The 27,170-nt window shown below is 43.8% G+C and overlaps 8 protein-coding genes across 8 annotated transcripts; 4 read left to right on the plus strand and 4 right to left on the minus strand.

The window, feature by feature from the left end:
- Positions 1-583: 583 nt before the first annotated feature.
- On the minus strand, positions 584-2,262 carry IL334_002685 (uncharacterized protein; the record flags this gene model as incomplete). Its single annotated transcript, XM_062934426.1, has 10 exons — positions 584-685; positions 744-771; positions 828-1,068; positions 1,134-1,204; positions 1,260-1,425; positions 1,480-1,585; positions 1,636-1,665; positions 1,721-1,856; positions 1,913-1,976; positions 2,040-2,262. The coding sequence occupies 10 exons, from the start codon at positions 2,260-2,262 to the stop codon at positions 584-586; spliced, it is 1,167 nt and encodes a 388-aa protein (XP_062790477.1).
- A 1,796-nt stretch (positions 2,263-4,058) lies between these two features.
- Positions 4,059-5,553, plus strand: IL334_002686 (uncharacterized protein; the record flags this gene model as incomplete). Its single annotated transcript, XM_062934427.1, has 9 exons — positions 4,059-4,091; positions 4,165-4,201; positions 4,295-4,374; positions 4,429-4,623; positions 4,690-4,853; positions 4,945-5,092; positions 5,157-5,196; positions 5,245-5,393; positions 5,455-5,553. The coding sequence occupies 9 exons, from the start codon at positions 4,059-4,061 to the stop codon at positions 5,551-5,553; spliced, it is 945 nt and encodes a 314-aa protein (XP_062790478.1).
- Positions 5,554-5,989: 436 nt separating this feature from the next.
- IL334_002687 (uncharacterized protein) lies at positions 5,990-7,444 on the plus strand (the record flags this gene model as incomplete). The annotated part of the gene is made up of 9 exons (XM_062934428.1): positions 5,990-6,022; positions 6,084-6,120; positions 6,163-6,242; positions 6,297-6,488; positions 6,582-6,730; positions 6,873-6,969; positions 7,027-7,066; positions 7,120-7,292; positions 7,346-7,444. The coding sequence occupies 9 exons, from the start codon at positions 5,990-5,992 to the stop codon at positions 7,442-7,444; spliced, it is 900 nt and encodes a 299-aa protein (XP_062790479.1).
- A 757-nt stretch (positions 7,445-8,201) lies between these two features.
- On the minus strand, positions 8,202-14,004 carry IL334_002688 (uncharacterized protein; the record flags this gene model as incomplete). The annotated part of the gene is made up of 10 exons (XM_062934429.1): positions 8,202-8,352; positions 8,405-8,468; positions 8,520-9,672; positions 9,723-10,410; positions 10,462-12,599; positions 12,650-12,753; positions 12,815-13,296; positions 13,347-13,520; positions 13,583-13,593; positions 13,657-14,004. The coding sequence occupies 10 exons, from the start codon at positions 14,002-14,004 to the stop codon at positions 8,202-8,204; spliced, it is 5,313 nt and encodes a 1,770-aa protein (XP_062790480.1).
- Positions 14,005-15,182: 1,178 nt separating this feature from the next.
- On the plus strand, positions 15,183-17,265 carry IL334_002689 (ATP-dependent RNA helicase VAD1; the record flags this gene model as incomplete). The annotated part of the gene is made up of 10 exons (XM_062934430.1): positions 15,183-15,199; positions 15,252-15,315; positions 15,370-15,517; positions 15,571-15,596; positions 15,648-16,073; positions 16,123-16,251; positions 16,302-16,482; positions 16,537-16,627; positions 16,677-16,728; positions 16,783-17,265. The coding sequence occupies 10 exons, from the start codon at positions 15,183-15,185 to the stop codon at positions 17,263-17,265; spliced, it is 1,617 nt and encodes a 538-aa protein (XP_062790481.1).
- Positions 17,266-18,404: 1,139 nt separating this feature from the next.
- IL334_002690 (uncharacterized protein) lies at positions 18,405-20,661 on the plus strand (the record flags this gene model as incomplete). The annotated part of the gene is made up of 4 exons (XM_062934431.1): positions 18,405-18,837; positions 18,939-19,028; positions 19,090-19,149; positions 19,214-20,661. The coding sequence occupies 4 exons, from the start codon at positions 18,405-18,407 to the stop codon at positions 20,659-20,661; spliced, it is 2,031 nt and encodes a 676-aa protein (XP_062790482.1).
- Positions 20,662-21,160: 499 nt separating this feature from the next.
- On the minus strand, positions 21,161-22,621 carry IL334_002691 (uncharacterized protein; the record flags this gene model as incomplete). Its single annotated transcript, XM_062934432.1, has 5 exons — positions 21,161-21,471; positions 21,536-21,832; positions 21,902-22,122; positions 22,172-22,390; positions 22,455-22,621. The coding sequence occupies 5 exons, from the start codon at positions 22,619-22,621 to the stop codon at positions 21,161-21,163; spliced, it is 1,215 nt and encodes a 404-aa protein (XP_062790483.1).
- A 737-nt stretch (positions 22,622-23,358) lies between these two features.
- Positions 23,359-25,202, minus strand: IL334_002692 (uncharacterized protein; the record flags this gene model as incomplete). Its single annotated transcript, XM_062934433.1, has 9 exons — positions 23,359-23,418; positions 23,475-23,564; positions 23,622-23,696; positions 23,748-23,819; positions 23,874-24,247; positions 24,324-24,611; positions 24,682-24,825; positions 24,891-25,020; positions 25,089-25,202. 9 exons carry the CDS (start codon positions 25,200-25,202, stop codon positions 23,359-23,361), a joined length of 1,347 nt encoding a protein of 448 aa, XP_062790484.1.
- Between the last annotated feature and the right edge of the window lie 1,968 nt (positions 25,203-27,170).

Here is a 27,170-nt window from a genome sequence, read left to right on the forward strand (position 1 = left end):
TGATACGAATGAAAACATTTACTTGTTTGAGCGGTGACAACACTACGTATGACGCCGGGGCACCAACGGGCGTCGTCAGGATGAAACAAGGAAAAAAGTGGTTTTCAGTTGGTCGCCCATTTCTTCATCTGAAGCTGTCCAATAGACTGGATATGCCTCAACAGTCCGACAACGGCATACAAGATCTACGAGAGCAACAAGACGGCTGGAGATGGACCAGTGACAGCGAAATGGTACAAATTAAGATGCTGGGAGATCGCCCTTTCAGCATATATCGATGATTATATGTTCCGCAATAAATGGGGCACCTTTTCAACATGAGTTGGGTTTCTTCAGGCATACAGTTAGATACTGCAACACACGAGATTTTCGTTTTCTATTCGTTGCCTGTTTATGCTCTGTATGCATGGTGATTTGCTTAAGTACAGTATCTGATCTACAAGTGTCCCCTTTCAAAGTCGTATATATGTTATGTGTCTGTTTATGATAATAAGCCTTGAAACCCAATTTGTGATGACTTCCCCTTTTACTTCTATTCCTGATGCTGTGTTATCTATATCTACAAGTATTCTCGCGTAGTTGGTCATACAATTTTTTCCTCTTCTTCATCATCTTCTCCCATGGCAGCCAATAAATCTCTGACAGTTTCGAATGTGTAGAATGATACAGCTATAGATGGTGTTACCTAAGAACGCAAATGATTAGTGTTCGATGAAAATAAGAGTCGAAGAATTGGTACTCACTTTGATGAGATTGGGTACTAATCCCCGACTACGTTGACATTGTCAGTGAACATCGAATCTAACTAGGAGCAAGACGCTACTCACTACATGCCCTTCCAAAACCCTTCCGTCTTTATAATCCACTTGATAGCATCTATCGCACCGTTATACTGTGGTGACATGCTTGCCATTCCAGCTACCTGTAACTTTCTCCTTATGACATCAAATGGGTGGGTGAATATCAACGATGTCGCTCCAGCTAACGCTCCACAAGAGAGTTTACGAAGGATCAATTCTGGTTCTGATATTGACGACGATAAGGAGGAAGGGAGTATTGATGTTTTGACTATACCCCATAGCTGGCGTCAGTTCCGCGACTTTTCCTATCGCTCTGAACGTGGCTTAACTCACGAGATTCGTATATGTAGAAGTTCAACGACACGTAAGGAGCAACTCCCACAGCTGTAGCCCAGCATCCGCGACTACACATGATTCCAATTTAGCACTACAATGGATAGAAAGCAAGATGTAACTCACTATAAGCCCCTCACTCCCCCTTCTGTATGATACACCTTCTTGGTCATTCCCACCATGCCCAACTTTGCGTCTTCAGCTGAAAATCCCCCGGAAACCGATTTGATTGCCATTCCAGAAGTAGCCACTGATAGTCTGGCTCGAACGAGATCCAAAGGGTATGTCGCGGCTGAGGCGTGTATATGAGCACCACATTGCGGGCGTGACCTGACGAAATACTCACCAACAGCTAATATACCCGCGCCAGCTCCTGCGGTCAACCGCAATGGCGTTGACAAGGTAGTTTCGCCCGACCATGTACCTAGTATGCTTTTGAACGCACCATATGACTAGAACATTGTCAGCTATATCACTCATACGATTAGGCGAATCAGCCCACAGTGAATTGGAGAGCCGAGTACGGTAGTATCTATATTTCGCATATCAGCAAGATATCCTTGAAAGGTAGGAGTTCCGACACTCACCCGAACGACATTTATCCCATTACCCTTCATAAAACCCCTCCATCCTTCGTTCTTCCACATCCTCCCTAAACTCTCCCATACTCCGCCATAAGCCTGTCCTGAGCTCGTAAGTGATGACGAACTAGCTTGTACTTGGCTAGGACCGTGGATGTAATTAGCTCGTCGATTCTACATCACATACGCGTGACCTACAGAATGATCTTCAACCTTTCCAGCGGACTGACAACTGTTCGACTCGCCGCACCTGCCAAGCCTCCTATGTATCATCATCGTTAGTGATCTAAATCTCACGAGATCAACTCGAAAAGTGAATACTCACCGGCTATGAAGGTATTTATCACAGCTGAATTATCCGACATGACTTCTTTTAACCTCGTACCAAAGCTGGTCGACTCGGAATGATCCAGGTCTTCTTCTGATATCTCGAACGTTGACGTTGCAGCTCCTATGGCTATATCCGCACCTGCATCAGCGCGAAGGTGGTGGTGGTGACTTGTTGGAGGTGAGGTCGATGTTGATGATGTATTCGAAACGGTAGGCATAGGGTGGACATAGCCTTTGCAAGGCTCGGGGTATAACGCAGAGAGTTGAACAAAGTGGGGATCAAGGTAGCGGTATAATCTCAGATAGATAGCGATAGAGAATACAAGGTGACAATCCGATAGTGAATCATCAACGAATCTCGACTATGGTTTTTAAGGTTGTCCCCAATGGAAAGGAATAATCACGTATCGGACTTATGATTTATCAGTTTCGGAAGTGATCGGGATACTCATCCGGCGGTTAATAGAGGCTGTCTGCTGTTCTGGCAATCCCGTAAGTTACCTTCAAGTGAGCTTTGGATCAACAAGCTGGGGACTGAAAGGACCACTGCATGCATATATATACATAGGAATACGTTATCAGAAAGCTCAAACCTATCCCGCTCTTTCATTTCCATTTCATCCTGTCGGTGAGATCTACAGGTTTTGTGGGTCGAGCCAGGATTGGCAAAAGATCAGATGAGTTTCAAGTCAAGCGAGCTGGCGCGTAATTCAACAATCACAGATCCCTGAAATGCGCCAAGTAAGCCCCGCAATTATTGGATTTCCTCCACTGCCCGCGTCCACCCAAATTGATGATGAAGGATGAAGATGAAGGAAAAGGGCGATAAGGAGGCTCAGCGGAAGTAGAGCGACATTTGGAGAGGAAGGAGGACATGGACTGTACAGTGACACCCAGAACAAGGTCTATGAGCGGGGGATTCGCAGTCACGAAAGAGCAAGGGTGGTATATGGGTAGAGGAGGAGAAACAGCAAGCGGAGAACCAGTGATGGAGATGATTTTGATATCGACAGGTATCAAATGAAAGACAACACGAAGTATACATACAGGCGTAATTGCAGGGAGCAGGGAGGAGGATAAGTCACGAAACGGCGAGTACGAAGCGGAGTGCTTTTCGCTGATTACATCGGAAGAAAAAGCTGATGATCAGGGAACATCAATGCCCTTGAGGAACACCCGGCACTGTATGTCTTGTTGGAGTATCGAAAGAAAGAGGGGGAACGGTGATTCAACTCATGCGTAGTTTGTTTTTGCCATTCTCCATGCATTTTGATGATCGATCTATCTTCATTAAGCAAATACCCCAACGCTTTTCATCCCGGCGAATCCAGCTCTTGACACCAATTAGAACGGAAGAGAAGAGCCGTTCCCTTCACTTAGTCTTTACCACAAATAAGCCAAGTCTTTGGCGAGCAAGACAAACACCTCACATGAGAAAGGAAAAGAGGGAAAAGCAAAGGAACACGTGAAGTCTCAACCTCCTATTAGGCATGTGAGGTATTCATATCGCTAAGCCTGAGCTACAGTACAGTTGTAATCAGGGTAGCAGCGAAGGGGTAGATGAGTCCGTCGACTTGAATGACGACGATGATAACTAGTTCATGCGGCTGATCTCCAATGACGCGTAAGGTAAGTTCAGAAAATGGACAGTGATAAGAGAGTCCATTTACTCCCAGAATCACCTTTTGGGCTCGTTTCCTCTCCATGTATTGCCAGTATCGCATCTCACATCAGGCAGAAGCAGAGTCGGAATGCTCATAGGCAATGTCGAAAAAGAAACGCTCGGACCTTGCGAAAGTCGTGGATGCTATATACCCAAAGATCCGGTGCCTGGTAGGTTTGCAAGGGTTGGTTGACATCAACTCCTATTTACATCCGAATCATTGATCTTTCCATTTTTGTCTTCCTTCTATTCCTTAAGCTTCATCACACCTCACCACCAAATCAAATTCAGCTTTGATTTGAGGTAGAGAGGGCCAGAGGAATAGAACATTCTATACAATACTCGTACGGAATGTTATCGGAAGGAAAAGCAGCCGGTCTCGAGGTGAGTCTCCTTTTTCTCATGATGAAAAGGAAGTAAGGAGCCGACGAAAGTGGATTTGGTGTTTATCGATCAGGCTTGGGTAGAAGGGATGGACAGTAAGAACAAGCTTAGTGAGTACGATGTTTGTGATGTACCCAAAACTATTGTGATGATCAACAATGTGGATGATGTTACATGGACAGAATGCTGATGTGGGGCTGCAGATGAATACCAAATTCGACACCATGATGCCATTGGAGATGAGCCCCCTTATACAGAATGCTTTTTGGAGACCACAGACGAGGTAAGCGTGAGTCTCCGATAGTATAGTCACGATCAATGACGTTTGCGATCATAGTCTTTTGCCATACAGGTGCGAAAGCTTCACACCTTCAGCGACACAACAGATCTGCACAGTGAAGCGTACATTGATGGCAATCCGATTGGTTCTGGATATGGTGTTCGAATTGGAGTCAAACATTTTAAGTGGGATAAACTGCTGATTAGGGAAGACGATCAATATCACAAAATAAATTTCAAGTTTTGTCCATTAGTATGTGTCATTAGAATACATCGTTCAAGTCAATTTCATAGTGCTCAATCAATTGAATCCATGTAGCCTACTACCGATGACCCGCTCAAGGTAACTATCGATCCGACTGCTATAAAGAGGCTGGGAACAATAGAGATCACCTTTTGGCCCGGATTCTGTCATCATGATGGCCTCCATGCCGAGGCTGTTACCAAACTTACCTCTGGTATAGCTCATGAAGGGCTGAAGAAGTAAGTATCGATCATCAAGCAGTATACGAATGAAGGTTGCTGACGGTACCCTTACAAATAGATTGTCTTACTCAGTTACGTATGTGTGTAGGTATTTGTCCACTAGAAATCTGTCAATGACTCCAGATGGGCTTTACAGGGGAGCAAATAAGATCGCTTGTGAACAGCCGAGAGTGGTAGGTTATCGATTTAGTAAGCTCGACAAGGAGAATTCGCCATCCTATCGCTTTGTGTTCAAGGTGGGTGGGTCCGTACTGAATCTGTATAGAAGGGACTAGCTCTACTAATGGCAAGAAATTTTAGTATCGTCCCCGACCTGTCCTTGTGCTTATGAGGATCATTGGTAAGCCCTTGATATCGTCAGTGGAAGCTGATTCTTCTTCTTTCTTAGATGAACCCGAACAAGAAGAACGGTCCATGCCATTTCAACCCCGCCGCAAACGAAAGATCCCTGCTGGAGCAGTTGATATCAGCTCAGATACTGAAGAAGGAGAAGATGTCAAACCTTACCGTGCTTTTAAGCGTATCAGATATTTAGAGGTAAGAGTCTCTGAGCGGATTATGTCGTGGCGCTCAAGGCTGATGAGAGAGTCAAATGCAGGATCAACTGAAGAATCTCACTAGCCGGATGAAGAAGGCTAGCAATGAGAAGGCTGGGAAAGCAGATATCGTTGATCTTACCTTAGACGATGAGGATTAGGCGTTAATTGTGGTGTTAAAAGCGCAATTCATTGACAAGTAGCTTGTACATGTTGTTTTACAGAGCACCACTGGTGCATAAGCATGGAAGGTGTGAATTGATTTATGTATGTAAATTTACACATGTATAAAAAGGGATCTTAAGGTGATGAGCACTACACTTTCGGCTGTATATCACTTTTCACACGATGAATTAAAAAAACCAATAAAGAAGAAACGCTCGGACCATCCGTGATAACGTACAGTATATGAAACGGTGCCTGAAACACACCGCGCAAGATATTGGTTGACATCAGCTCCTATTCACAATCAATCTTCGTTCTTTTTACTTTTCCTTCCTTTTCCAAGCTTTCTCTTATTCAGATATACAAGAGATACACGGTTGCTAAGATCATTGAGGCAAGATACTCGGGAAGAGAAACCCTACATCATCAGAAATGTTATCGGACGGAGACGGAGCTGGCTTCGAGGTGAGTGCTCTTCACATTCGTACTAGTTCTGCACAACGATGAGCTAACGAGAGCGAATCAGGCATGGGTGGAAGGAAAAAATAGTAAAATAAGATTAAGTGAGTATCTGGGTAAAATGATGTGCTGAGTTATGATGTCAGATGAGCATCAGGTGCGACATCAAGCAGGGAATGACGGCGGACCTCCTTACACCGAGTGCTTCCTTGAGACCAATGATGAGGTGAGTGCTTCAAATCATAATATTACATCACTAATTCGGCTGACACAAGTAAAGCCTTTCCGCATCAAAATACAGAAATCACCCTCGACTCACGGCCAAAGTGATTACCGATGTCGAGCTTATGTAGACGGAACACTTCTGGGTCCAAGTGTATGGCGGTCTGAAAATGAATCTATGGGTTGGGATCATATCTATCAGAAATCGGGAGGGGAACACTTCTCTGTTTCACTACAATTCTCTCCTATAGTGAGCTGGAACCTATCAGCATCATATTTTTTCACTGCATGGGGCTGACTTTGGCAAGTACTGCTCACGCGTGCCTATCCTACAACGGACAAGTCTGATGAGGTTACTCTTGATTTGTCAAAAATGAAATCTATCGGTAACATAGAGCTTGTCCTTGAAAAAGGTGCTTTCAGGTTCAAAAGAAGAGGTAGAGATTCGATTACTGATCTTGTAAACGGCACTGCTGATGAGAAGAGCAAGAAGTACGTATATAATTACCCAAAATTAGGAGACTTAACTCAACTAACCTGAGTGATGATGCAGGTTCGCCATGACTGTGTCGTGAGTCAGGCTTGTAGTAAGGAGTATGAGGAAGAAGAAGCTGAATGTTGTGGTTGTTACTAGAGGTACCATACCAGAGAAGACTGAAGAGTCACAAGTCGATTACTACACATTTATCCCATCGAAACGGGACAAGCATTTTTATCGATTCGTGTTCAAAGTAAGTACATGTGTTGCCTGACGTTGTCGCCCGGGCTGATAATTCGCCTTCGTCCAGTATAGACCCAGAGTAGTACTTGTTCAAACGAGGATCATAGGTAAGCTCGGATAGGTCGACCAAGCCATGTGCCGTGACCAACAGACCATGCAGATGAACCTGAAATTGAGGATTCGGCCACTGCTCCTATGATCCGTCCCAAGCGCAAAAGGTATTCAGGGGTCATTGATATGGTAGATACGGACGAAGAAAAAGTGAAAGAAGAGGAAGAGGAAGAGGAAGATACTAAACCGAATATCAAAGCTAAGCGAATCAAATATCTCGAAGTAGGTGTTATCCCTTCGATTCTGCTGTGCTGACTTCCACCGTCTTGTGATAGGATCAAGTCAGATTACTCAGTTCTGAGAATAAACAACTTCGAGAAGGTGGAAGTAGTATCAGAGATCCTGTTGATCTCACTTTTGACGAAGATGACTGATCTCCTGTTCGATCGTTTACGATTGACATGATTGGAGATAGACCAAAGTGAACAGAGGTCGGAAGAAGTGAGGGGTTACTGTATCTCTATTTGGTTGCTGTGTATTATAATATACGATAGGAATACCAGATCTGCGCCTATATCAATTCCCAATAACGCCTGATGAGGTTCATTCATAGAACACTACCGACAAAGAGTTTGATATTGATCCTAGATCAACAGTGAACAGTCAACTCGGTACGATTGAAGTCAGGATCTCAGGAGGAACATCTAAAAGACCAATGGTAAAGGTTCACAACCCGCAACGATCAAGAATGTACTTTGAATGAGAGTAGCAAAGAGTGTGTGTGATACTCCTATTGTACGATCTGTCCGGGACTAACGATCTACTGTCTATACTATATAAGAGATTCCTACATTGTAGGGCAAGTGAACATCACTCTCGCTTGACAATTGATCAACTGATTTATAAGGTCATGTGCCTCTCCTGCAGGCTCCTTGTTGCCCTACCCTTACTGTACCCCTCTCCCTTCCTCCTCTCCCTCCTTCTTCGAACTCATTTCTCCTTGCGATCCTTCACTTACTTCCACCTGGCCCGCCCGGTATGAGATTCCATTGTGGCAATGCCATTTGTTTGACAGTGTATCAATCACTTGTGCATAATATACAGACATTAACTTCTTTATCTCTTCTACGTGAATACAAATTGTCCATTTTCAATCAAACGGGATACAAATCAATGTCTCTAATAAGTTTATCAATGCCTTAGTGGTGAAGTTTCCGGATCGAATTGTTGTAAAAGATGTTTCAACTGAACAACATCTTCTGTACGTGGTGCACTTGCCGATACACTTGGGGTGAGTTTTGATCCTGGATTCGAGTTGTTGAGGTCTTCCATTGCCAGCCAGCTTATTTTAATCGTATTAGCAAAGCCCAGAATCCATGAGATGACACACTCACTGATCAAGTTGTGATCTCAGACTTTTCGCTTTCAGTCTGAAATGTGAATAAACAGCTTGTTCATCTAAGCTACAAGTGAGCAATCTGTCGGATTGAGAAATGAAAGAACACTTACACGGGAAAATACCTTTACCGTCTAATCCAGCTCCTTCTTGTAACTTGTCCATTTGCTCAACTAGGAAATCTTTCTCATCCTGTTCGTCTTCTAATTGTCTCTTCAACGCATCAACTTCCATCTCCAGTGCTCTGATCTTTTTCGCTGAAATAAGATCTTGAGTTTGTTGAGATGGTGTACCGTTTGAATTGATGACAGATTGTCTTTTCGTCGGAGTCAGAGGGGTAGCTTCGTTCAATCGTCTGAGTTGATCAGACATGTCTCTTCCTAACGCATCATGAGATTGTTGTAAGCCTCTCAGCAGATCTTCCCGCCGGAGGTTTTCATTGGAAGGGGTCTGCACAGATCTAGACGATGAGGATGTCAAAGTCTTTTGTAAATCGTGTAACTGATTTTGTAATCTTTGATTCTGTTCTTGTGTTGCACGATTCTCAATTTCCAATCTTGATAGATCATCTTGCGATTGACGGTATTTGTTCTCCAGTGCTCTGTTGGAGGAAGATGATATTGACTGTGTGGAAGATTGTTTCCTTTGATCTTGTAGATCTTTTTCTAGCGAATTGATTCTTGACTCTAATACTCGTCTAGTTTTCTTTTCTTCTTCCAGCAATTGCGAAATGTCTTTATCTTCAGGTGATAATGAAGCTCTTGCAGATCTAGCTTCTTTTGATTTTGATGCTTTCAATTTATCATATTGCCTCGCTAGATCTTCCAAATCAGCATTCAATCTATTCCTGTGCGTTTCCAAACTCTTCAACAAAGTATTTAATCGATCGTTCTCTTTGATTTGTTCAGCGAGTTGTTGATCGGTAAATTTCTTTGCCTTCTCCAATACGTGGTAATGTTCAACTACCGTTTTATTCTCCCTTCCACGCAAGAAGTCAATCTCTTTATCTCGTGCTTTGATATCCGCTGCAGCTTTTGCTAAAGACCGTTCGGCTTGTAGTGCCGTGTTTCGATGTTCAGCTAATTCCACTTGATTATTGTGTACTTCTTGCTCAAAGTGATGTCTCTTGGCTGATTCCTCGTGCAGTTGTCGGGTTACATTATCGAGTGATCTCGCCCAATTGGCTTTTTCACCTTCGATTTCAAGAACAGCATCTTCCAAACCGTTATACTCGTCTTGTAGCTCGTGCAGGTGTTTTTCGGTATCCTATCATGCTGTATGAGCATCTTCCCGTATGAATCACTTGTCGGACTTACATCTCTCGCTTGAGCGGTACTCTGTAACCTGCTCTCAGTGCCACTCAACTTCTCTCTGATCATCTCGAGTTCTTTCTCATCTTTCCTCCGCTTCTCTTCCACTTCGTTGATCCTGCTCTGCATGGTGATCATCTTCTCCTCTTTCTCTCGGAGCGCCGATTGAGCGGCTTTGAGATCTCTTTGTGCGGAGGTATGACTAGATTTCAACCCTTCGACATCCACTCGAAGTTTATTTGCCAGTTGTTGAGCGGCGTCTCTCTGATCATCTAATGATTTCTGGAGGTGTGACACTTGTTCTCGAAGACATGACATTTCTTGTTCTCTTGATCTATCAGCTTCTTGCTTCTTTGAATCTTCAGATGATTTGGCAGCCATCACTTCTCGCAGATCATCTAACTCCTTTTCAAGTTTTTGTCTTGAAGATATCTCAGATTGTCTCTCTTTGTCCTTTGCAAGGATTTCAAGTTTTAGACCGTCAATCCTAACGTTTAATGCCGTTTGAGCCTGATCAGAGAGTTCTTGAGCGTTGATGCTTTTGGTGTGTTGAGATTGGAGATCGAACAGTTCACGTTGTTTGGTGGAGATGGTGGATTCGTGTCGCTTGATGGTCGATTGCAGCTCGTCAAGTTGGATTTTGGCTCGTCTGAGATCCTCACTTAGTGCCGAAAGCTGGCTGTTACCGGATTCACTACAAGGCAAACACATTAGCTTGGTACGGGAGACTCATGGATCAACTTACGCTTTTCCTTTCTCGAGTTGTAACCTCTTTTCTAATTCCAGATTATTAGCTTCGGCTCTATCTTTAGCCCTTTTAAGTGCGTCTTCCTTTTGTGTGACATCTCTTTTCAACTCGTCCACTTTATTCTGCAGATCCAATTTCTCCTTTTCCAGTTCAGAATAAGTTGTTGATCTTTCTTTCGAATCTTTCAATAATTCAGCTTCACGTTTTTGCCATATTGTACCTTGTTTCTCCAACATCGTAGCTTGTTCCACTAACGCTTCGAAATCAGCTTGAACCTGATTCAACTTTTGTTTTGCTAAATCAGCATTTGTGATTGCTTTGTCCCTTTCAGAATCCAACAAATCAATATCTCCTTCTAGCTCTTTGATCTTTTCTTCAAGTTCGGCTTCACGTGCTTTTGATCTCTCCAACATCCTATCTTTTTCTCTACCCAATTCCCTTTCAGATGACAAGTCACCTTCCACTCTGATCTTCTCCGCTACGAGAGAAGCCTTCAACTCTTCCAACTTCTTCTTTTCTTGTTCATCCCTTTCTGCTCGTTCTTTCGCCATGGTCAATTCAGCTTGTTTACGGACTAACTCCTCGTCTGTCCTCGTTGCTGCTAGTAAAGGTCTCACTTTGACATACAAACCCCACCATGGCCAATCACGTAATTGAAGGTATACTCTTGCATTCCGTTGAATGATTCGTACAGCTTGAGCTCGATTGATAAGTTTCAGTATCCTCCTCCTGGCAACATGCATTCTTGCAGCAGATTGGAATCGTCTGAACAAGTCAGTCAAAAGATTATCCCTCCTTTCCTCTAGTTCAGCCAATACGCCAGCTTTGAAGAAAATCTTGGTAGCTCCGATCTTGTAAAACTGTTTATCCAGATCCAAAGCTTCGGCTATTCTTTCTGCTGCTTTGCGGCCGTCCATATACCCTTTGGGGATGACACCAGGTGTGAGAACCTCGTACCGTTGTCTGAATTCGGCAAAAGAGTGTCTATTTGGATACCCCAATCTAGCGATACGTATACCTTCCAAAACACCATTACATCGGAGTTGATCCAATACTAAATTGACGTTCACCTTGCCTGGTCGTTTATCGGAGTTGGGAACGATGCATCGCACGAAATGCGGTTGGGTACTTGATAGTTGTTGCATCAATTGACCAAGCTGTTCCTTGTGTCGTTGACCCACAGTTCGGAATGCACCTCGTTTGACTTTCTTCACAACGCCAGCAGCAGCTGGGTCTTCACCGTATTCGGAGAACAGTGAGGCGATGGCTGGGATTTCAGAAGTCGCTAATAATCTTGCTACCGCTTCGTTGATGGGGTCTCTGTTTTTCTCTAACCATCCCTGGGTCCTATATTCCACATCTCCAGCGTAATGCTTGATGACAAAACCCGCTCCGAATCGAGTTGACTTGAATTTGGCTGAACCAGGATGTCGTGGACTGGACCCTTTACGTGTTTCCCATCCATGCTCAACTTTCTCCGTGAACGTGAGATCTGTTGCTCTAGGCATAATACATTCTTCGTCGAGGAGGGACAGTATACCGATGGGTTGTGACGATTCGATCAGTTCGATGGTTGGTTGAAGATCCAAGCCAAAGTTGACATAATCCCATTCAATACCCTCTCGAGCATATTCTTCTTGCTCCAGAGTGAACATGTGGAAGTTGAAGAACTGTTGCAGCTTTTCGTTCGTGAAATTGATCAAAAGCTGTTCGTAGCTATTCTCTTCGAAGATCTCAAAACCAGCGATATCCAACACTCCAATCGACAATGACTTGGCACTTGGTCTATCCAATGCTGTGTTGATTCTGTCCACCATCCAACCAAACGTCTTCTCATACATGAATTTACACAATGCAGCTAGTTCGTCTTCCGCTTGTTTCTTTGTTCTAGCGTTGGTGACCCATTCTCGTCCAGCTCGTACTTTTGGCTGCAATACGGATTTGGTGAATTCTTTGACAGATATACCTAATAAATGACATATACGATCTGCGACAGGTTGCATTGCAGGCGGAAGGAAAGCTTGATCCGTTGCTGATCCTGTCAGGAGGAGGTTTCCAATGTGCAAGATTACAGCAGGTATTCTAAACAGTTCAAATTGCTCAGGCTCTGTGAATCCTACCACCGCCAGTGCGTCCTAGGTCGCAGATCAGCTGGTGTTTATCTTTTCAACGGCTTGTGACATACCTTCAACAGCCTCCACTCTGTATGATCATTCACACCGTCGATTTGCAGCCTGGTTTTCTTCAAGAACTCGTACTTCTCAGGTCCACCATCCAGTAATAAACGGTCTGCCGTTACATCAGCGTATGACATGGAATTTATGGGAGATTCGCTTGGAACGTGACTCACCCGCTAACTTCGCTTCTTTTGCTCCTTTTAACAACTGATAAAACACATGAAAATCCCTTTCCCCCTCAGCTCTAGCAGTGACTCTACTTTTCTCCAACAGGTACCAATCTATATTTGCTCCTGCGATCGCACCCGTGGGCGAAAAAAATATTCGAATGAATTTACCGAATCTACTCGAATTGTTGTTTCTCATCGTCTGAGCGTTTCCGAATGCTTCTAATATAGGATTTGCCTGTAGAATTTGCTGTTCCAATAATCCCAAAGAAGGTTCTGATATAGCAAGGGAGGAGAGATCGATCTCAGAAGCTTCTTTCCCTTTGAAGCTTGATGATCTCGGTAGACCCGTTGAAGGTGCTATGGAAACGGATTTCGAACGAGATAAGGACGACGAAGGGTTTGAAGGTACTTGAGAAGTAGCAATTGCAGCCAGATATTGAATGACCTTTTTGGTATTTTCAGTCTTACCCGCACCTGATTCTCCACTGTGCAAGTGTCAGCGTTGTCACGAAAGAGTTGAAAGACATCAACTCACGTAATCAGGATACTTTGACTTTCCCTCTCCTCTCCTATTTGCTGCCATGCCCTTTCTGCTACTGCGAAGATATGCGGTGCGTTTTCTTCCCTCCGCCGTGTGCGATACTGAGCGATATGTTTGGGAGTGTAGATTGGTAGAGGTTGGTACGGGTTGAGTGAGATCAAGAACAATCTGAAAATTTGGACGATCAGCTGAAGTCCGTCTGGCTAGTTGAAGCAGCTGAAGATGCTTACCCAGAGTACGTCTATGGTTGATATACCGTTCCATCAGCTGATCGTCCAATACCGAGTCACAAAAGCTGACTCACATAGATGTTAGTTGACTGATACCTCGTCCTCAGATTATTTATCACACTAGCTTCATTCAGATGCGTCAAATCTGCTATATCTTCCACACCATCAAATTGAGGTGGATTCATCGGACTGAGTTGATATAGCAGTACGGTCCTGAGTTCATTCGTCGTTGAAATCTGCACTTCTACTGTTGCATCTGGTGAATTGTCGTCTCCTGATTGTGAGCGAATCCAACATGGTAAGAATCCTTCCACTTGATCAGGAAGCCACATTCTCCTGTGTGATGAAGATGGATGAACATCATAAGGGTAGACAGGAGGACGAGGGGTAGTCCGACGAGTAAGGGAAACCAGTCGGTCCATCGTTCAACGAGTTCAAGATTAGTTTTCAAAAGGTAGAGTTAAGGTTATAATCAAAAATTAGCTATTACCTGCAAGTATACTTCTTTCTATACTTTCACCGAAAGCTACCACTCACTTCTTCTCGTTGAACTCGGCTTGAGCCGCTGCTAAAGCACCCTGATCCCTCTCATCTCTGTTTACTCTTCTCAGCAGAGATGAAGGGTCCATGCTCGTTGACTTTCTTGCGATCCAGACCGTTTGTATAAGGAGAGAAGCTGAGATTCGAGCAGTTTCACAAGGGCCAAACGTCCAAGTGGCCAAAGGAGGTTGATCGGAAGGCTCGGACCAGCTCAGCTGAATAGATGGTGAAGGGTGTTGATGATTCGAGGTAGCTGGTCGGTTGTTGTTGACTGACTGATACAAAGAAGTCGGCGCAGTTGTCTGACGCAGGCGGCACCACCCTTTATTGGCTTGACCAGCTGGTGAAGTTTGATGCTTAAGGGTATGATGAATGTCAATCGGTAGTGATTATTTGAATGTGATTGAAGTCAAAGAGGTCTGTTGTTATTTTGCTCTTTCTCAGACGCGTTTCACAATTAATTACTATCAACAAAAATCACACTCGCATGGCATATATTCCCATTTGATCCCGTTGTTACTTCGCTTGGCGTGATCATTGCCACATCGGGTTTTGATTTCACTCACTACAGTGCTTATTACAACGAGAGCGGCGTTATCTCTTCCACGTGGTGAATCCTCCCCTAGCTTCACTTTAGCTCATCCCACAATCATCCACCACCATCTTGCTCATTTCTCTCATTCTCCTTCTTTCCTTCCTTCTTTCACTCTTTCAGCTCACATTTCCACTTCTCTCTCAGTAGTCCCCCAGTACAGCTTAGACGGAGACGCAATCACTTCATCCAACCTTCAAATCAATCTGAAGTGAATCCACGTATAAAGTAATAAACTAAGTAAATCAACACACATAGCCAACGAACAGTCAATTAAGCGAACTTCCATCCCAACGTCTACACCAATTCAGAAGCGTAGCGTTCTCACCTTGTTTAGCGTCTGCATACGACAATACATACGTAATAGTATCACATACCAACTTTCACACCTAATTTCACATCCTCTCAGCTCGCAGTCACTGAGCTCCCCTACATCCATCCTCCTTCCAACCTTCTCTCTCATTCATTATGGCTTCCTCATCAACGTGAGTCCGATTCATGCTTTTCTAGAAACCTACTGACGACTTGCGATGATAGATCGAATCAGGACTGGAAGCAAGGGCTTGTTGCCCCTCCCAAGGATTTACGCCCTCAGACTGAGGTAAGCTTCCCGCTTCGTCAACTGTGTGACCCGGCTTACAATATTCCCTTCTAGGATGTCACCGCTACTCAAGGGTCATCATTCGATGATTTCGATTTACGAAGAGAACTACTCATGGGTGTTTACACTGCTGGATTCGAAAGACCTTCCCCTATTCAAGAACAAGCTATCCCAATGGGATTGACCGGCCGAGATATCTTAGGTGAGCTCCTTCACTGTCGGACGCCGAATTTCAGCTCATAAACTTGTTCACAGCTCGAGCGAAGAACGGTACAGGAAAGGTCAGCCTTGATATTTTCCACGCGTTGGGCTATAGCTGATACATTCCCTAGACCGCATCATTCATCATCCCCACACTTAATCGAATCAACACAAACCACTCACATATCCAAGCAGTACTCCTCGTCCCCACCCGAGAATTAGCATTACAAACATCACAAGTATGCAAAACACTCGGAGCTCATATCCCAAATTTACAAGTCATGGTCACAACGGGAGGAACAACGTTAAGAGATGATATTTTACGATTGCAAGAACCAGTACATATATTAGTTGGTACACCTGGACGTATTTTGGATTTAGGTGGTAAAGGTATAGCAGATTTAAGGAAATGTGGTATATTTGTGATGGATGAAGCAGACAAATTATTAAGCGAGGAATTCACTCCTGTCATAGAACAACTGTTGGCTCTCTGTCCTCAAGAAAGACAAGTCATGCTGTTCTCAGCTACTTTCCCTTGGAACGTGAAGGAATTTTCAGTGAGTTGGGGATGATTTATTCCAGGGTGTTTAAATGACACTATGTTAGGACCGACACATGGTGCAACCATTCGAGGTCAACTTGATGGACGAACTGACGCTAAAAGGTGTCACACAATATTATGCATATGTAGAGGAAAGACAGAAAGTGCACTGTCTCAATACGCTGTTCTCCAAGGTGAGTTTCCGTTGTATTGTTTAGTGGTCATGCTAACATATCCCTCTTAGCTACAAATCAACCAATCTATCATATTCTGTAACTCAACGAACCGAGTCGAACTTCTCGCAAAGAAGATCACTGAACTCGGCTATTCATGTTTCTACTCTCATGCCAAAATGCTTCAAGCACATAGAAATAGAGTGTTCCACGATTTTAGAAATGGAATGACACGTAACCTGGTCTGTTCAGGTGAGCTATGAACTGTCATTGTATGCAGTGACTCGCTGACCTGAAACCACTCAGATCTCTTGACTCGTGGTATCGATATCCAAGCTGTGAATGTTGTCATCAACTTTGATTTCCCTCGTACTGCCGAGTCATATCTCCATCGAATGTGAGTTCTTTACTATGTACGCGTAATGCTTCTATTGACAATCACACAGCGGTCGATCCGGTCGTTTCGGTCATCTTGGTCTTTCCATCTCCCTTTTGACTGTAAGTCTGCGATTGACTTCGTGCTCAACGAGAACCTAGCTAAGCATCACACAGCTCGAGGACAGACACAATCTTTATCGAATTGAATCTGAATTGGGCACAGAAATCGCTCCCATCCCCGCGGATATCGATCCCGTACTATATGTAGCTCCGTCAATGCCTGATGAGCCATCACCCCCACCTCGACCGGCAGCAATCAAAGCCGCTCAAGCACCTTCCAAGCCCGCTGTCCCCCAACAAGCATACTCTCAGCCTCCCGTTCAACAGCAACGAATTCCTCAAGCTGATTCTCCTGTACCTCAACAACAACAAGATGGTGTGACTGCTCAAAACGGTGGTCAAGATGGTCGAGGTGGTAGACCTAACAATGCGCCTCGAGCGCCTAATCCTAATGGTCGAGGTGGACCACCAGGCTCAGGAAGAGGTGGTGTGCCAGGAGGCAGGGGTGGGCGTGGTGGCGGAAGAGGTGGACGAGGAGGAGCACCAAGTCAGCCAGGTCAAAGCGGACCTGGTGCTTCACCCGCGACTAGGGCGTAGAGTGTTGGTATGATGGAGTGGCCAGGTCATAGATTGGGAAGAGCCGAGGATCATCCGATCGAGAAGTGATGAAGACTTGATGGTATAAGAAGATCCTGGTAAGAAGTGAAACCTAAAATAAGTAAACAAACGTAGAAAAGGAAGTATAGCGTAGATTCAACTCTAGGCAATCAGTGGAGAGCGACCATGGCAGTAGGAGGGGGAGACCTTTATGATCTGTAGCATAGTATATAGCTCAATATCCAGCTGAGTCAATGCTATGTATGATGGTCGTAAAGGCTTTTCCCGGTGGTGATTGCATTTGTCGTCTGATCTGACGATCACTTTGGAAGCGTCAGTCACATGTAAAACCAGATTTGATTCTGGATACTCGGCATCAAAGAGGTAATTGCGATGCATCACATGGTTTTGTATACTGATGATTGTCGTGTATGCATAATCTTTGGGCGAGTAATGTCAAACGATTAGGGCGGGGGGAGGGGGAGGGATGTTATCCGATCACCAGTCAGGGTATATATATCATTATTACTTAGAATGAGATTGAAGAGTGTAGGAAGGATGATTGGTTGATAACCGGGTGATGATAGATTATGACATGATGTGAGACCGACTCATTATTATTACAAGTACGGTAATAATCAGCATATCCCAATCCAAGCCACCATTTTGTATAACCCCAATCATACCATCACATCACTTCAAAGCAGATCATCTCGATACAGATACAGATAATACTGTCATTTTGTTCTGTCATTCACGTACAAAGACTTGTTCAACCGAGAGATATCGTCGCCACCTTGTTCTAAGTTATCCACGTCGACAAGCTTAATTGGCGATTAAGATTTGAACATTAAATCTATTCATTCTTCGCGTGCAGCCAATACACCAATACCAAGACTCGTCTCAGTACCATAAATCAATACCTGCTCATCTCTCCGTGTCAAGGTGAACATCCTTTGATATACCACTCTACGCGATAATCACTGGTAGGACAAGGGGAATTATCATCCTTCCCTCATCCTTTGTAGTTTCAACTACCATTCAGTCAACTTGTCAAACCCTCGAACAACTTCTATTCATTCAATTCCCTTACTCTTCACGCGTATCTCCAACTCATCGCAAACAGAGAGAAGACTACGATGTCAGTCCCATTACCATCACCGTCACCTTCACCACTCACACCTAGTGGAGGAGGTAGTGTAGCCAAGAGTATACCTAGATCTAGACCTACACCTATATCGACCGCATCTCCACATTCACCTTCTTCTCCAGGTTCTTCATTGAAAAATCGCGATAGACCAGCCAGCAGTATCAGCAGATCATTATTGAATGATGATAATTGGCGTGATCGTTCTCCCATTCCAGCACCAACACCTTCTACAGCTACTCTTAATGGTAAAACTCCATCCACAGCTACAATCACAAAAGGTCCAGAGAGGACTGTGGGTGGATTCGAGAAGAGAGAAATCAAATCTGCTGTGGGTGTAAGTGGTCTTTCAGCCGGCGCAGGTTTGAGCAAAGAAAAAGATAAAAAGAATAAAAAGGAACAGGAGGAGATTGATGATAGTAAAGGTATGTTCGGTGTCCCTCTGAATTGTAGAATCCTGCAATCAGTCATCTTTCTCATGCGATCTGTTTCTCTCCTGCTCAAGTTGACGAGATTTCGCACACAGCATCACTTGCACACGTTCCATGTAGATTCTTCAAAGCGGGAGCTTGTACCGCTGGTGACAGTTGTCCCTTTTCTCATGCCGCTCCTGATTGTGAGTAAACGATGAGGTATCATATAATTAGCTGCTTCTAACGGTGCCTTTCTGCCCCCAGCGGCTAAACGAGAAGTATGTCAATGGTTCTTGAAAGGAAATTGCAAATTCGGTCACAAGTGTGAGTTTCATCTCCTTTGTTTCACCTTTCACAGCATCATGGACAAATATTGATTCTCATTCAGGCGCCCTTGCTCATGTTCGACCCGGCGAACCCATGTCTATGGACAGGAAGAATAAGAAGTCCGCTCAGCTGGAAGCCCGAGAACGTGGTGATTCCGTTGGTGCGGGTTCTGCTCCTCCTGCTCCTTCTTCCGGTACTGGCACTGCCAACAACGGTCTTGGAGAATCGCCTCGACCATTAGGTATCATGAGAGGTAGGAAGAACAGTACATCGCCTGGAGAAGATCAAGTCGCGTCACCTGTACCTATCAAATCAGCACTTTCATCTTCTATGCAATCTCCTCAAGGAACAGGTCGATTACCTTCTTCACCACTAAGAGAACCGTTCGGTCCACCCTCTGGAGCTTTACCGAATTCGCCCAATTCAGCTGGATTCACTCATCCTCGTGGTATTCAAGGATTCGCTTCTTCCCCTTCCAGACCTTCACCACTATCCGCTTCTTTCGGTGCGAACGGTACTGTTCCTGGGCCATTATCACTCAAAGCTAGTTCCTCAAATCCATTGGGATCACCATTACGACCACCAGTGACCACCGCTCCTGGATTCTCATCATCATTCTCTCATCCATCTTTATCACTGGACAGATCGTCTCAGACTATCCCATTATCAGCTTCTTTCGCTGGCGATGGTAAGATGAGATCCATTTGGGCAAAGACGGATGGACCGGCAGAACCGTTATCACCTCGAAGACCAATTCCTCAACCATCCAGATCTCAAGCTGATGTATTCATCGATGATGAAGATCATGGTGAAGATTTCTTGCCATCTTCCCTATCAGATTTGCTAACACCAAGGGAAAGAGCTAGAAGGATGTCAAGAAGAGATTCTCAAGGTGCAGAAGATTTCTCTCAATCGCCAAGTGGAAGATATGGCAACGCACTATGGAATGGTGTCGGTGGCGAAAGATTAGCTCAATCTGCTGGACCTACAATGGGTCCAGGTGGCTTCCTTCAATCGCTTTGGTCAGCTGAAGGTGAAGATGTAAGGAAAACCACGAACGATGATGAGGAACAAGGAGAAGGAGAAGTGAATGATCAAGAACAGAAACGAAAAGATGAATTCACTTTTGGACCTTCAACTGCTAAACCACAAAGGCAAACTTCTTTATTGACTCAGCAGAGATCACCTATAACCTCAACAACCCTTTCACCTACTTCCCCAATTAGACAAATACCAAGTTCAGGCGTGACAACTCAAGATCAACCTTATTTACTTCGAAACTTGAATGATCCTTCTTCCCCTTCCACAAGAGTCTTGCAGGAACATCTACCAGGTCAATCTTTGCCAGGTGGTCTAGCAAGTGCCTTGTCAAGGTTACATATGCACAATTCTAATTCAAACTCCAAGTTATCGAATGACGAATCAAAGATAGTTGAACACGATCAAGGCAACTCGAAGAAATCGACTGGCGAAGATGAGGAAGAAGCTCTATTCGATATGGACGGTTAGATTTCGTGGCTTACATCAAGTAGAAAGTGGGAAATAGAAAGGTCATTTCTGTCTGTGAATAGAAGAAGTACATGAACGGTGTGATAACAAGAGAAGAGTTCTTGCATTTTGAAGAAAAAGAAAAAAATGAATAGATACAAACAAAGTATAAAGACAAAATGAAAAACGTGCTTATTGATATGAAGATTTCTGTCTTGTTTCGTGATACAATACAGTAGATAGATACTTTTATCATACACGCATTTGGAGTTAGATCAAAAATTGTTAGTATATATATACTACTATACCAAAATTATCAATGTAACATATGCACACCTTAGCAACGATTTGGAATACACATAATTCACATGTAGTTGTTGGCGATGCGATTGACAATTAGATTATATCAGAATACATTCTTCTTTGTTATATATTGAGCTACACATATTATAAGATACGCTCGTTCCACTTCCTTCCTCCATTACACTGGTCTACAACCCTTGACCTACTAATCACTTTCTTAGATCATTTGGTTCTGAACGAAGGAGATGATTTGTAGATAAGCTTGATAAGCTGTGGTGTGGTAGTTGATACCGTGAGCAGTGTCTGGAACAACATAAGTTTCGAAAGCTGATGCACTTGGGAAAAGAGTCTTGGCGGTATCTAATTGAGATGGCATGCTGGTAGAGTTTCCAGAAGAAGTAGAGTTTGAAGAAGTGGACGAAGTGGAGTAACAGTTTGCAGCGCAATATGGTGCGTCATTTTGACCTGTAACGACGAATACTGGGGAAGTGTAGTTGTTCATGAGTTGTAAAGGAGCAGAGATCGTGTCTATGAGTTAGGTGTCAAGAGGATTAATAAGAAACTCATATGTAAAAACAAATGAATCACTCACTCTGTTGACCCAAAGTGTATTCTCCTTTGTTCATCGTGAACATCTGTAAAGAACTATTTGTGTAATTTGGATAATGGAAGAAGCCAGTTTGATCTACGTAAACGTTTGGCGTGATAACATAATCATTCTTTTCACTTGCGAATCGACTTGGATAAGCGACATTTGCGATTGTTGATTGGAATGAGAATAATCCTAGTGGACCTGTAGTTGCGTTATTGGTGAATCCAGTCAAGACCAGTCCGTCAAATGCAGAAGGTGAGACTGATGCTACTCCAGTTAAAAGGTTCGATCCATATGCTAAACAAGTTTTGCAGATCAGGATAGCTTCTTTGAGATATAGTACACATAGATCCAAATCTGACTTACAATGACCAACGCCGACGATCTTGTTGAATTGACCTAGATCACTTAAATTTCCAGATCGCAGTGATTCAGCAATGGAAATCGATTGGGCAATCTCGTATGAAATTTGAACGATATTCGTTCCGTCAGGTTTGGCTGATCTACCCACACCTAATCTGTCATAGGACAACGTAGCCCATCCTGCTGCCGCGGCACTTTCAGCGAAAGAGTTATTGGGAGAGTTACTATGATACCAAATCAGCACAAATTCGCTAATATAATCAAGCTACTCACTCCAATTGAACATTCCAGTAACCGGCATTACCAACTATACCATGATGGGTTTGGAAGATACCAGTTGCATTCCCGTTCTTAGGTTCACAATATTCAAACCATAGATTGTATGATCCGTTGACTGGGATCTTGGGTGCGGCCATGATCTGTTGCATTACTGTTGATCCAGCTGCGAATTGTTCGATCGAAGACTCGACTAAAGCTTGTTGATTCGCAGGGCTACCATTCATTACGACTATATCAGCATACACATCATTGTTTATTGCTTCGGTTTTCAGCTCACGGTGCACCGATGACAGAAGCCAAGTCGATGTTCTGAGTTGTCTGCGCATAGACATCAGAGTAGAAAGTTCGACAGTTGGCATATGTTCCCGAATCCCTCTTAGTAACTTGAGGAATAGCAGTAACTAACGAGCCTAGTAAGGCGAAAGTGGTGAGAGCACTTAACATCTTGTTATAGTGTAAGTATCAGATGAGTAGGAAGGAATGATAGGGAGATAGGGTCCTCAAGAATCAGTCAATTACTCTTCTTGCTTATATATGTATCAAAGCAAGGATGCGTCTTGAAGTGATTCGAACGATGACATCGTCATTGTTTATCCAATGTTCATAGACTTTCACCAAGAATGGTAAACCCCGGGGAATGGATGAGATTAGCTGATCACACCATTTTACCATTTCTAGTATGGTACCACTCAGGTGTTGAACCTAGATTAAAAAAAGGAAAGTCTCAACATTAAAAAACAGGAAGCCAGCAACGTCAGTAAAACCCCCACTTGTCGTAAGTGTATATACCGGTGTTATCATGGCAACTCTTGTGCATCAAGATAGGACGTCATATGTACCGGGAACCCGGGACAATCATAACGTAAATCTGCGTCATGAAAATGTGGAGACTTTATTCCAGCAATAACCACGTAGTTACGCCTTTCCGTTTGTTGCAATTTCCTCTTACGTTGGTGGAAAGAAGTACGACAGTGGATTTGATTGGGGAATAAGAGGACGAAAGACTGCAAAGATGATGGTTCGATGAGGTGAAAGAGATTAGGCAAAACGATTTCGGCTGTTTTTGAAATGGCTCGGACTAGAAACGTTGTAGTCACCGAATTCGGATTGGTACCTTTGGGTGATGTGCGGAATAATTGCAATTGGTCATGAGTTATGTTATTCCGGACTAATCTCGTCCTTCACCTTGCGATTTCCACTATCAGATTCTCCAGCAATGTTCGAATGAAAGAGGTATCCAACTGAACGACCGACAACTATCAGCATGGATACCTTTATTCGAGCTCGGGGGACTCACTGGGATAGCAGTTCCATCATGGAGCATCTTAGGGTTCAGCTCCCCGTCGATCAATTGCCATTCAGTCTCTGGCAAGATGCGATCGTCCCACTGCATAGATGAAATAACCAGTCAGGGTAATTCAACTATAGATATAAGGTAGCGTACAATGGCAATATGACGATGACCGAGGGCATGACTTAGGACTTGATAGTCTCGCAAGAACGAATTTGGGACGAAGAGCTATTGCACGTCAATCAATACCTTGCATAAAGTAGGAAATTGATTACTTACTTCAATCACTACACCTCCCTCTGGCATCCACATTTGATGCGTCAGTCCATTCCCGTGAACGCCAATGATGATCTGTTCATACTTTGGTAAACTTATAAGCCCGGTATTGTGCAGGAGAAGGCTCACATCGGCATCTTTGACGGAATCCACCTGTTCCTTGAAACTCAATTCCGGTAAGTGAGGTAATGCGATTATAGCTTTTTCCTCGGATTGGAACTGCTCAAGGACTTGTAATAATCCTTCATACGCCACCTTATCTAGTCTACGATTGGTCTCTTGTCTTTCCACAAAGATGATTTTTGGAATCACCTTCAGCGCTTTATTAGGTTGTACCCTTGATTCCGGCTTCAGATTGAGACTCGATAGGAGATTATCCCGATAAGGTTTGAAGAATGCAGGAGGATGGGAAGGTAAGAGTGAAAATATGGGTAATGCCATTTTGTTCCATTCATTCGCTATGGGATTATATCGATGTGATGCGTATCGATCTACTATGACAACTGTGAGGAAGTGAAGATAGTGAGCATACTCTTTTCTTTGGTGTGAAACATGGTGTGATTTAGCAACATTTCTCACCTTTCTCGAAACCTATCCAGTCTCCGGAACGAGTAGCCATATCCCACTGAGCTTTCTCGACCACCATATCACCGAATATCCCTTCAATCATAGCTCCGTTTAGCCCATATTTGTCCCTCCAATTTTTCTCGAATGGGATTATCAGTCGAGGCAAAGTGGATGTATTAGTTGTGGAGGGATAAGCGATGGAAAGGGATGTGATTCCCCCTAGTAAAGCTTCTGCTGCAAAATGGTAGAACCAATTGAGGTATGACCGTTGACCAGTATCCGCTCCGTCATTCAGGAACACTATATCGATAATCAGGTCAACGTTACCGTCCGACATTATGGGAACTTTCGGGGAAGTATTGGAACTCACTCGTCTGCCCATCAAGACATCGTATCTTACCTTCCTGCTCAGCCATAATATCTTCTTGGTCTACGAAACGATGGTGTCTTTGTTCATGATATCCAGACATGATTTTGTCCTGCTCTGGAATGAGCTCATCCTCAGTGAACAGGTCTGAGGACGTACCCTATCGTTAGCTTGATGTCAGGTATCTTGTGGTCAACGGCTAATTCACTCACGAAAAACCCCTTCACGATACCACAGGTTTTCCAAAACGTAGAAGCCTGGAACTCCACCGGCGAGTCTGCTTGCTTTTTGGCATGATCCAGGACTTGAAAGTTGAAGACTGTCAAACGCATCCGCGGGAATCTGTACAACAATCAACAAACAGAATAATATACGCTGTGTCCCATGAATTGCTCAACTTGACCACTTACCGAGTGATCCCACTGAGAAAGAGATCGATGTAAACAAGACCAAGTTGATAGCAGGAACAAGCTTAGTCCTCCAATGATCAGGATGTTCTTGCGCTTCCACCACGCTCTGTCCATCATGCAAGAATACAGAGAGCTACACTACAGGAAGTAGAGTAAACACTATGATAATGACGATTCAAAAGAAGGAGATGAAGTCAACAAAGAGGATATATACCCAAGATATAGTCATTAACTTGACGAGAAGCTGTGCTTAATTCAATCAAACCCAACACAATCCATTCACACACAAACACACACACACACACACACACACACACACACACACACACACACACACACACACACACACACACACACACACACACAGCACTGACCTCCCACTTTCTCTTCCCATACATCCTTTTCATCCACTTCTGATCAGACGATAGTCCTGGTATCGTCCCTATCGTTAAGCGATTCGAGGATGTTGAAACTAAAAGTAGCTCGAGCGAATATGCTCGATGAGACGTTTATTGCTGTCCTACATGCTATGGATCAGCTAGCTTCTTGCTTCCCTGGACGAGAATGCTCACTTACTGGAGGAAGTTTCAGCTTGGCTTTCAGAATATCCAGTTGATGTAGTATATCACCCTCTTCCTCGCTATCGATATCGTACGCATCTCGTCGTCTCTTTTTGGGAACACGAAGGCTCGGTAAATGAAAAGCTCGCTCAGAAGGGGACGTGGATTGTCTTCTGCTACAACCCGACTATCATTAAACCACCCTTCAAAAATCATGGGGAATGGATAATCACGGATCAAGCCTTGTTTACAATATCGTCTCTCGCGATTGAAGCTACCAAAAGTCAAGAACAAGATCCAACCTCGAATTTGTGTGCCTCACGTCAAATGAAACGAATGGAAAGACGATTCATCTCCTCGTTCAGCAAACATCATCGCTTTCGTAGGACGGTATTGCATCCTCACCGGATCAGTCGCACTATCTGTTAACGATTTTGGATGATCATCAGCGATAGGGCTAGTTGTGAAATGAGCAAAACGTCCCAACTATGCTGAGCGAGTGGGACTATACTCGTGAAGTCAGTTCAGCTTGTTTATCCATATACCATCAGAAGAGGACTTACCCCTCTCTATCGCCTTCCTTTACTGCTGGTGAATGATCATCGTTCAAGTCATCGGTCAGGGAAGGAAGAGGTTCAACGTCTCCAAGGGCTATGCAAAGACCTCACGAAAGTACGTTATCGACTCTTCCTAAATGGCGATGATCTCCTTTGAGGATTTCAACAAATCCGCCAGATGAATTCGTCTTCTTCCACCTTACGAGTATACTCTGCTTAGCACATTATTTACTAGTCCAGACATTAATCCTCATTTACCACACTTTCATATCGTAACTTGCATTCGACCGCATCCCACCCTTTTTCATATCACAGAACCAATACGATGTTCTCTGGTTTCAGACCCGTAACTCTTCAGCCTTCTTCCATCTATGTGACATAGCATGATTCAAAGAATGGATCTGAGGTATTAGGAATAGTAAGCGATACACACCCTAAATGTGAGAGAAGCTCGAGTCTGAGATATCATTGTCACTGGTACGAGTAATCAAGGAGTACAATGTCCAAGTCAAGAGAACAACGGATGCTGGAAGAGTTTGCCATTTCATCTGTAATATATTCGTTTTGACGGGAAACAAGCATGATAAGTACCACGATGACGAGCGAAGAGGACACATTGTGTCTTTGTATGGGAATCATGTGGATAGATAGCAGGTTCTCTACACGATCAATGCTCTCCCAAACATACAGAAGCTTCTGGAAGTCACCGACTTATCTAAGCAGTGAGCAGTATCACTGACTAGTCATACATCACATCAGTGATTTAAAAAGGAGGCACTTTTGCAAACACTTATGGGTGTTATCACCATGTCATGGGTCCGTGTCAACTCCCTTCCTTTGAATAGTGTTGGTCTGTTTACATCACTTGTTGTTGATGATGACGAGAAGTGTACGGAGGGTATTATCCTTTGATACTGATAACAGCATACTTCCCTCTCATTTACTCCTCAGCTCATCTTTGACAA

The sequence above is a fragment of the Kwoniella shivajii genome, chromosome 3 (genome assembly GCF_035658355.1).
Source record: "Kwoniella shivajii chromosome 3, complete sequence".
Lineage (NCBI taxonomy): Eukaryota > Fungi > Basidiomycota > Tremellomycetes > Tremellales > Cryptococcaceae > Kwoniella > Kwoniella shivajii.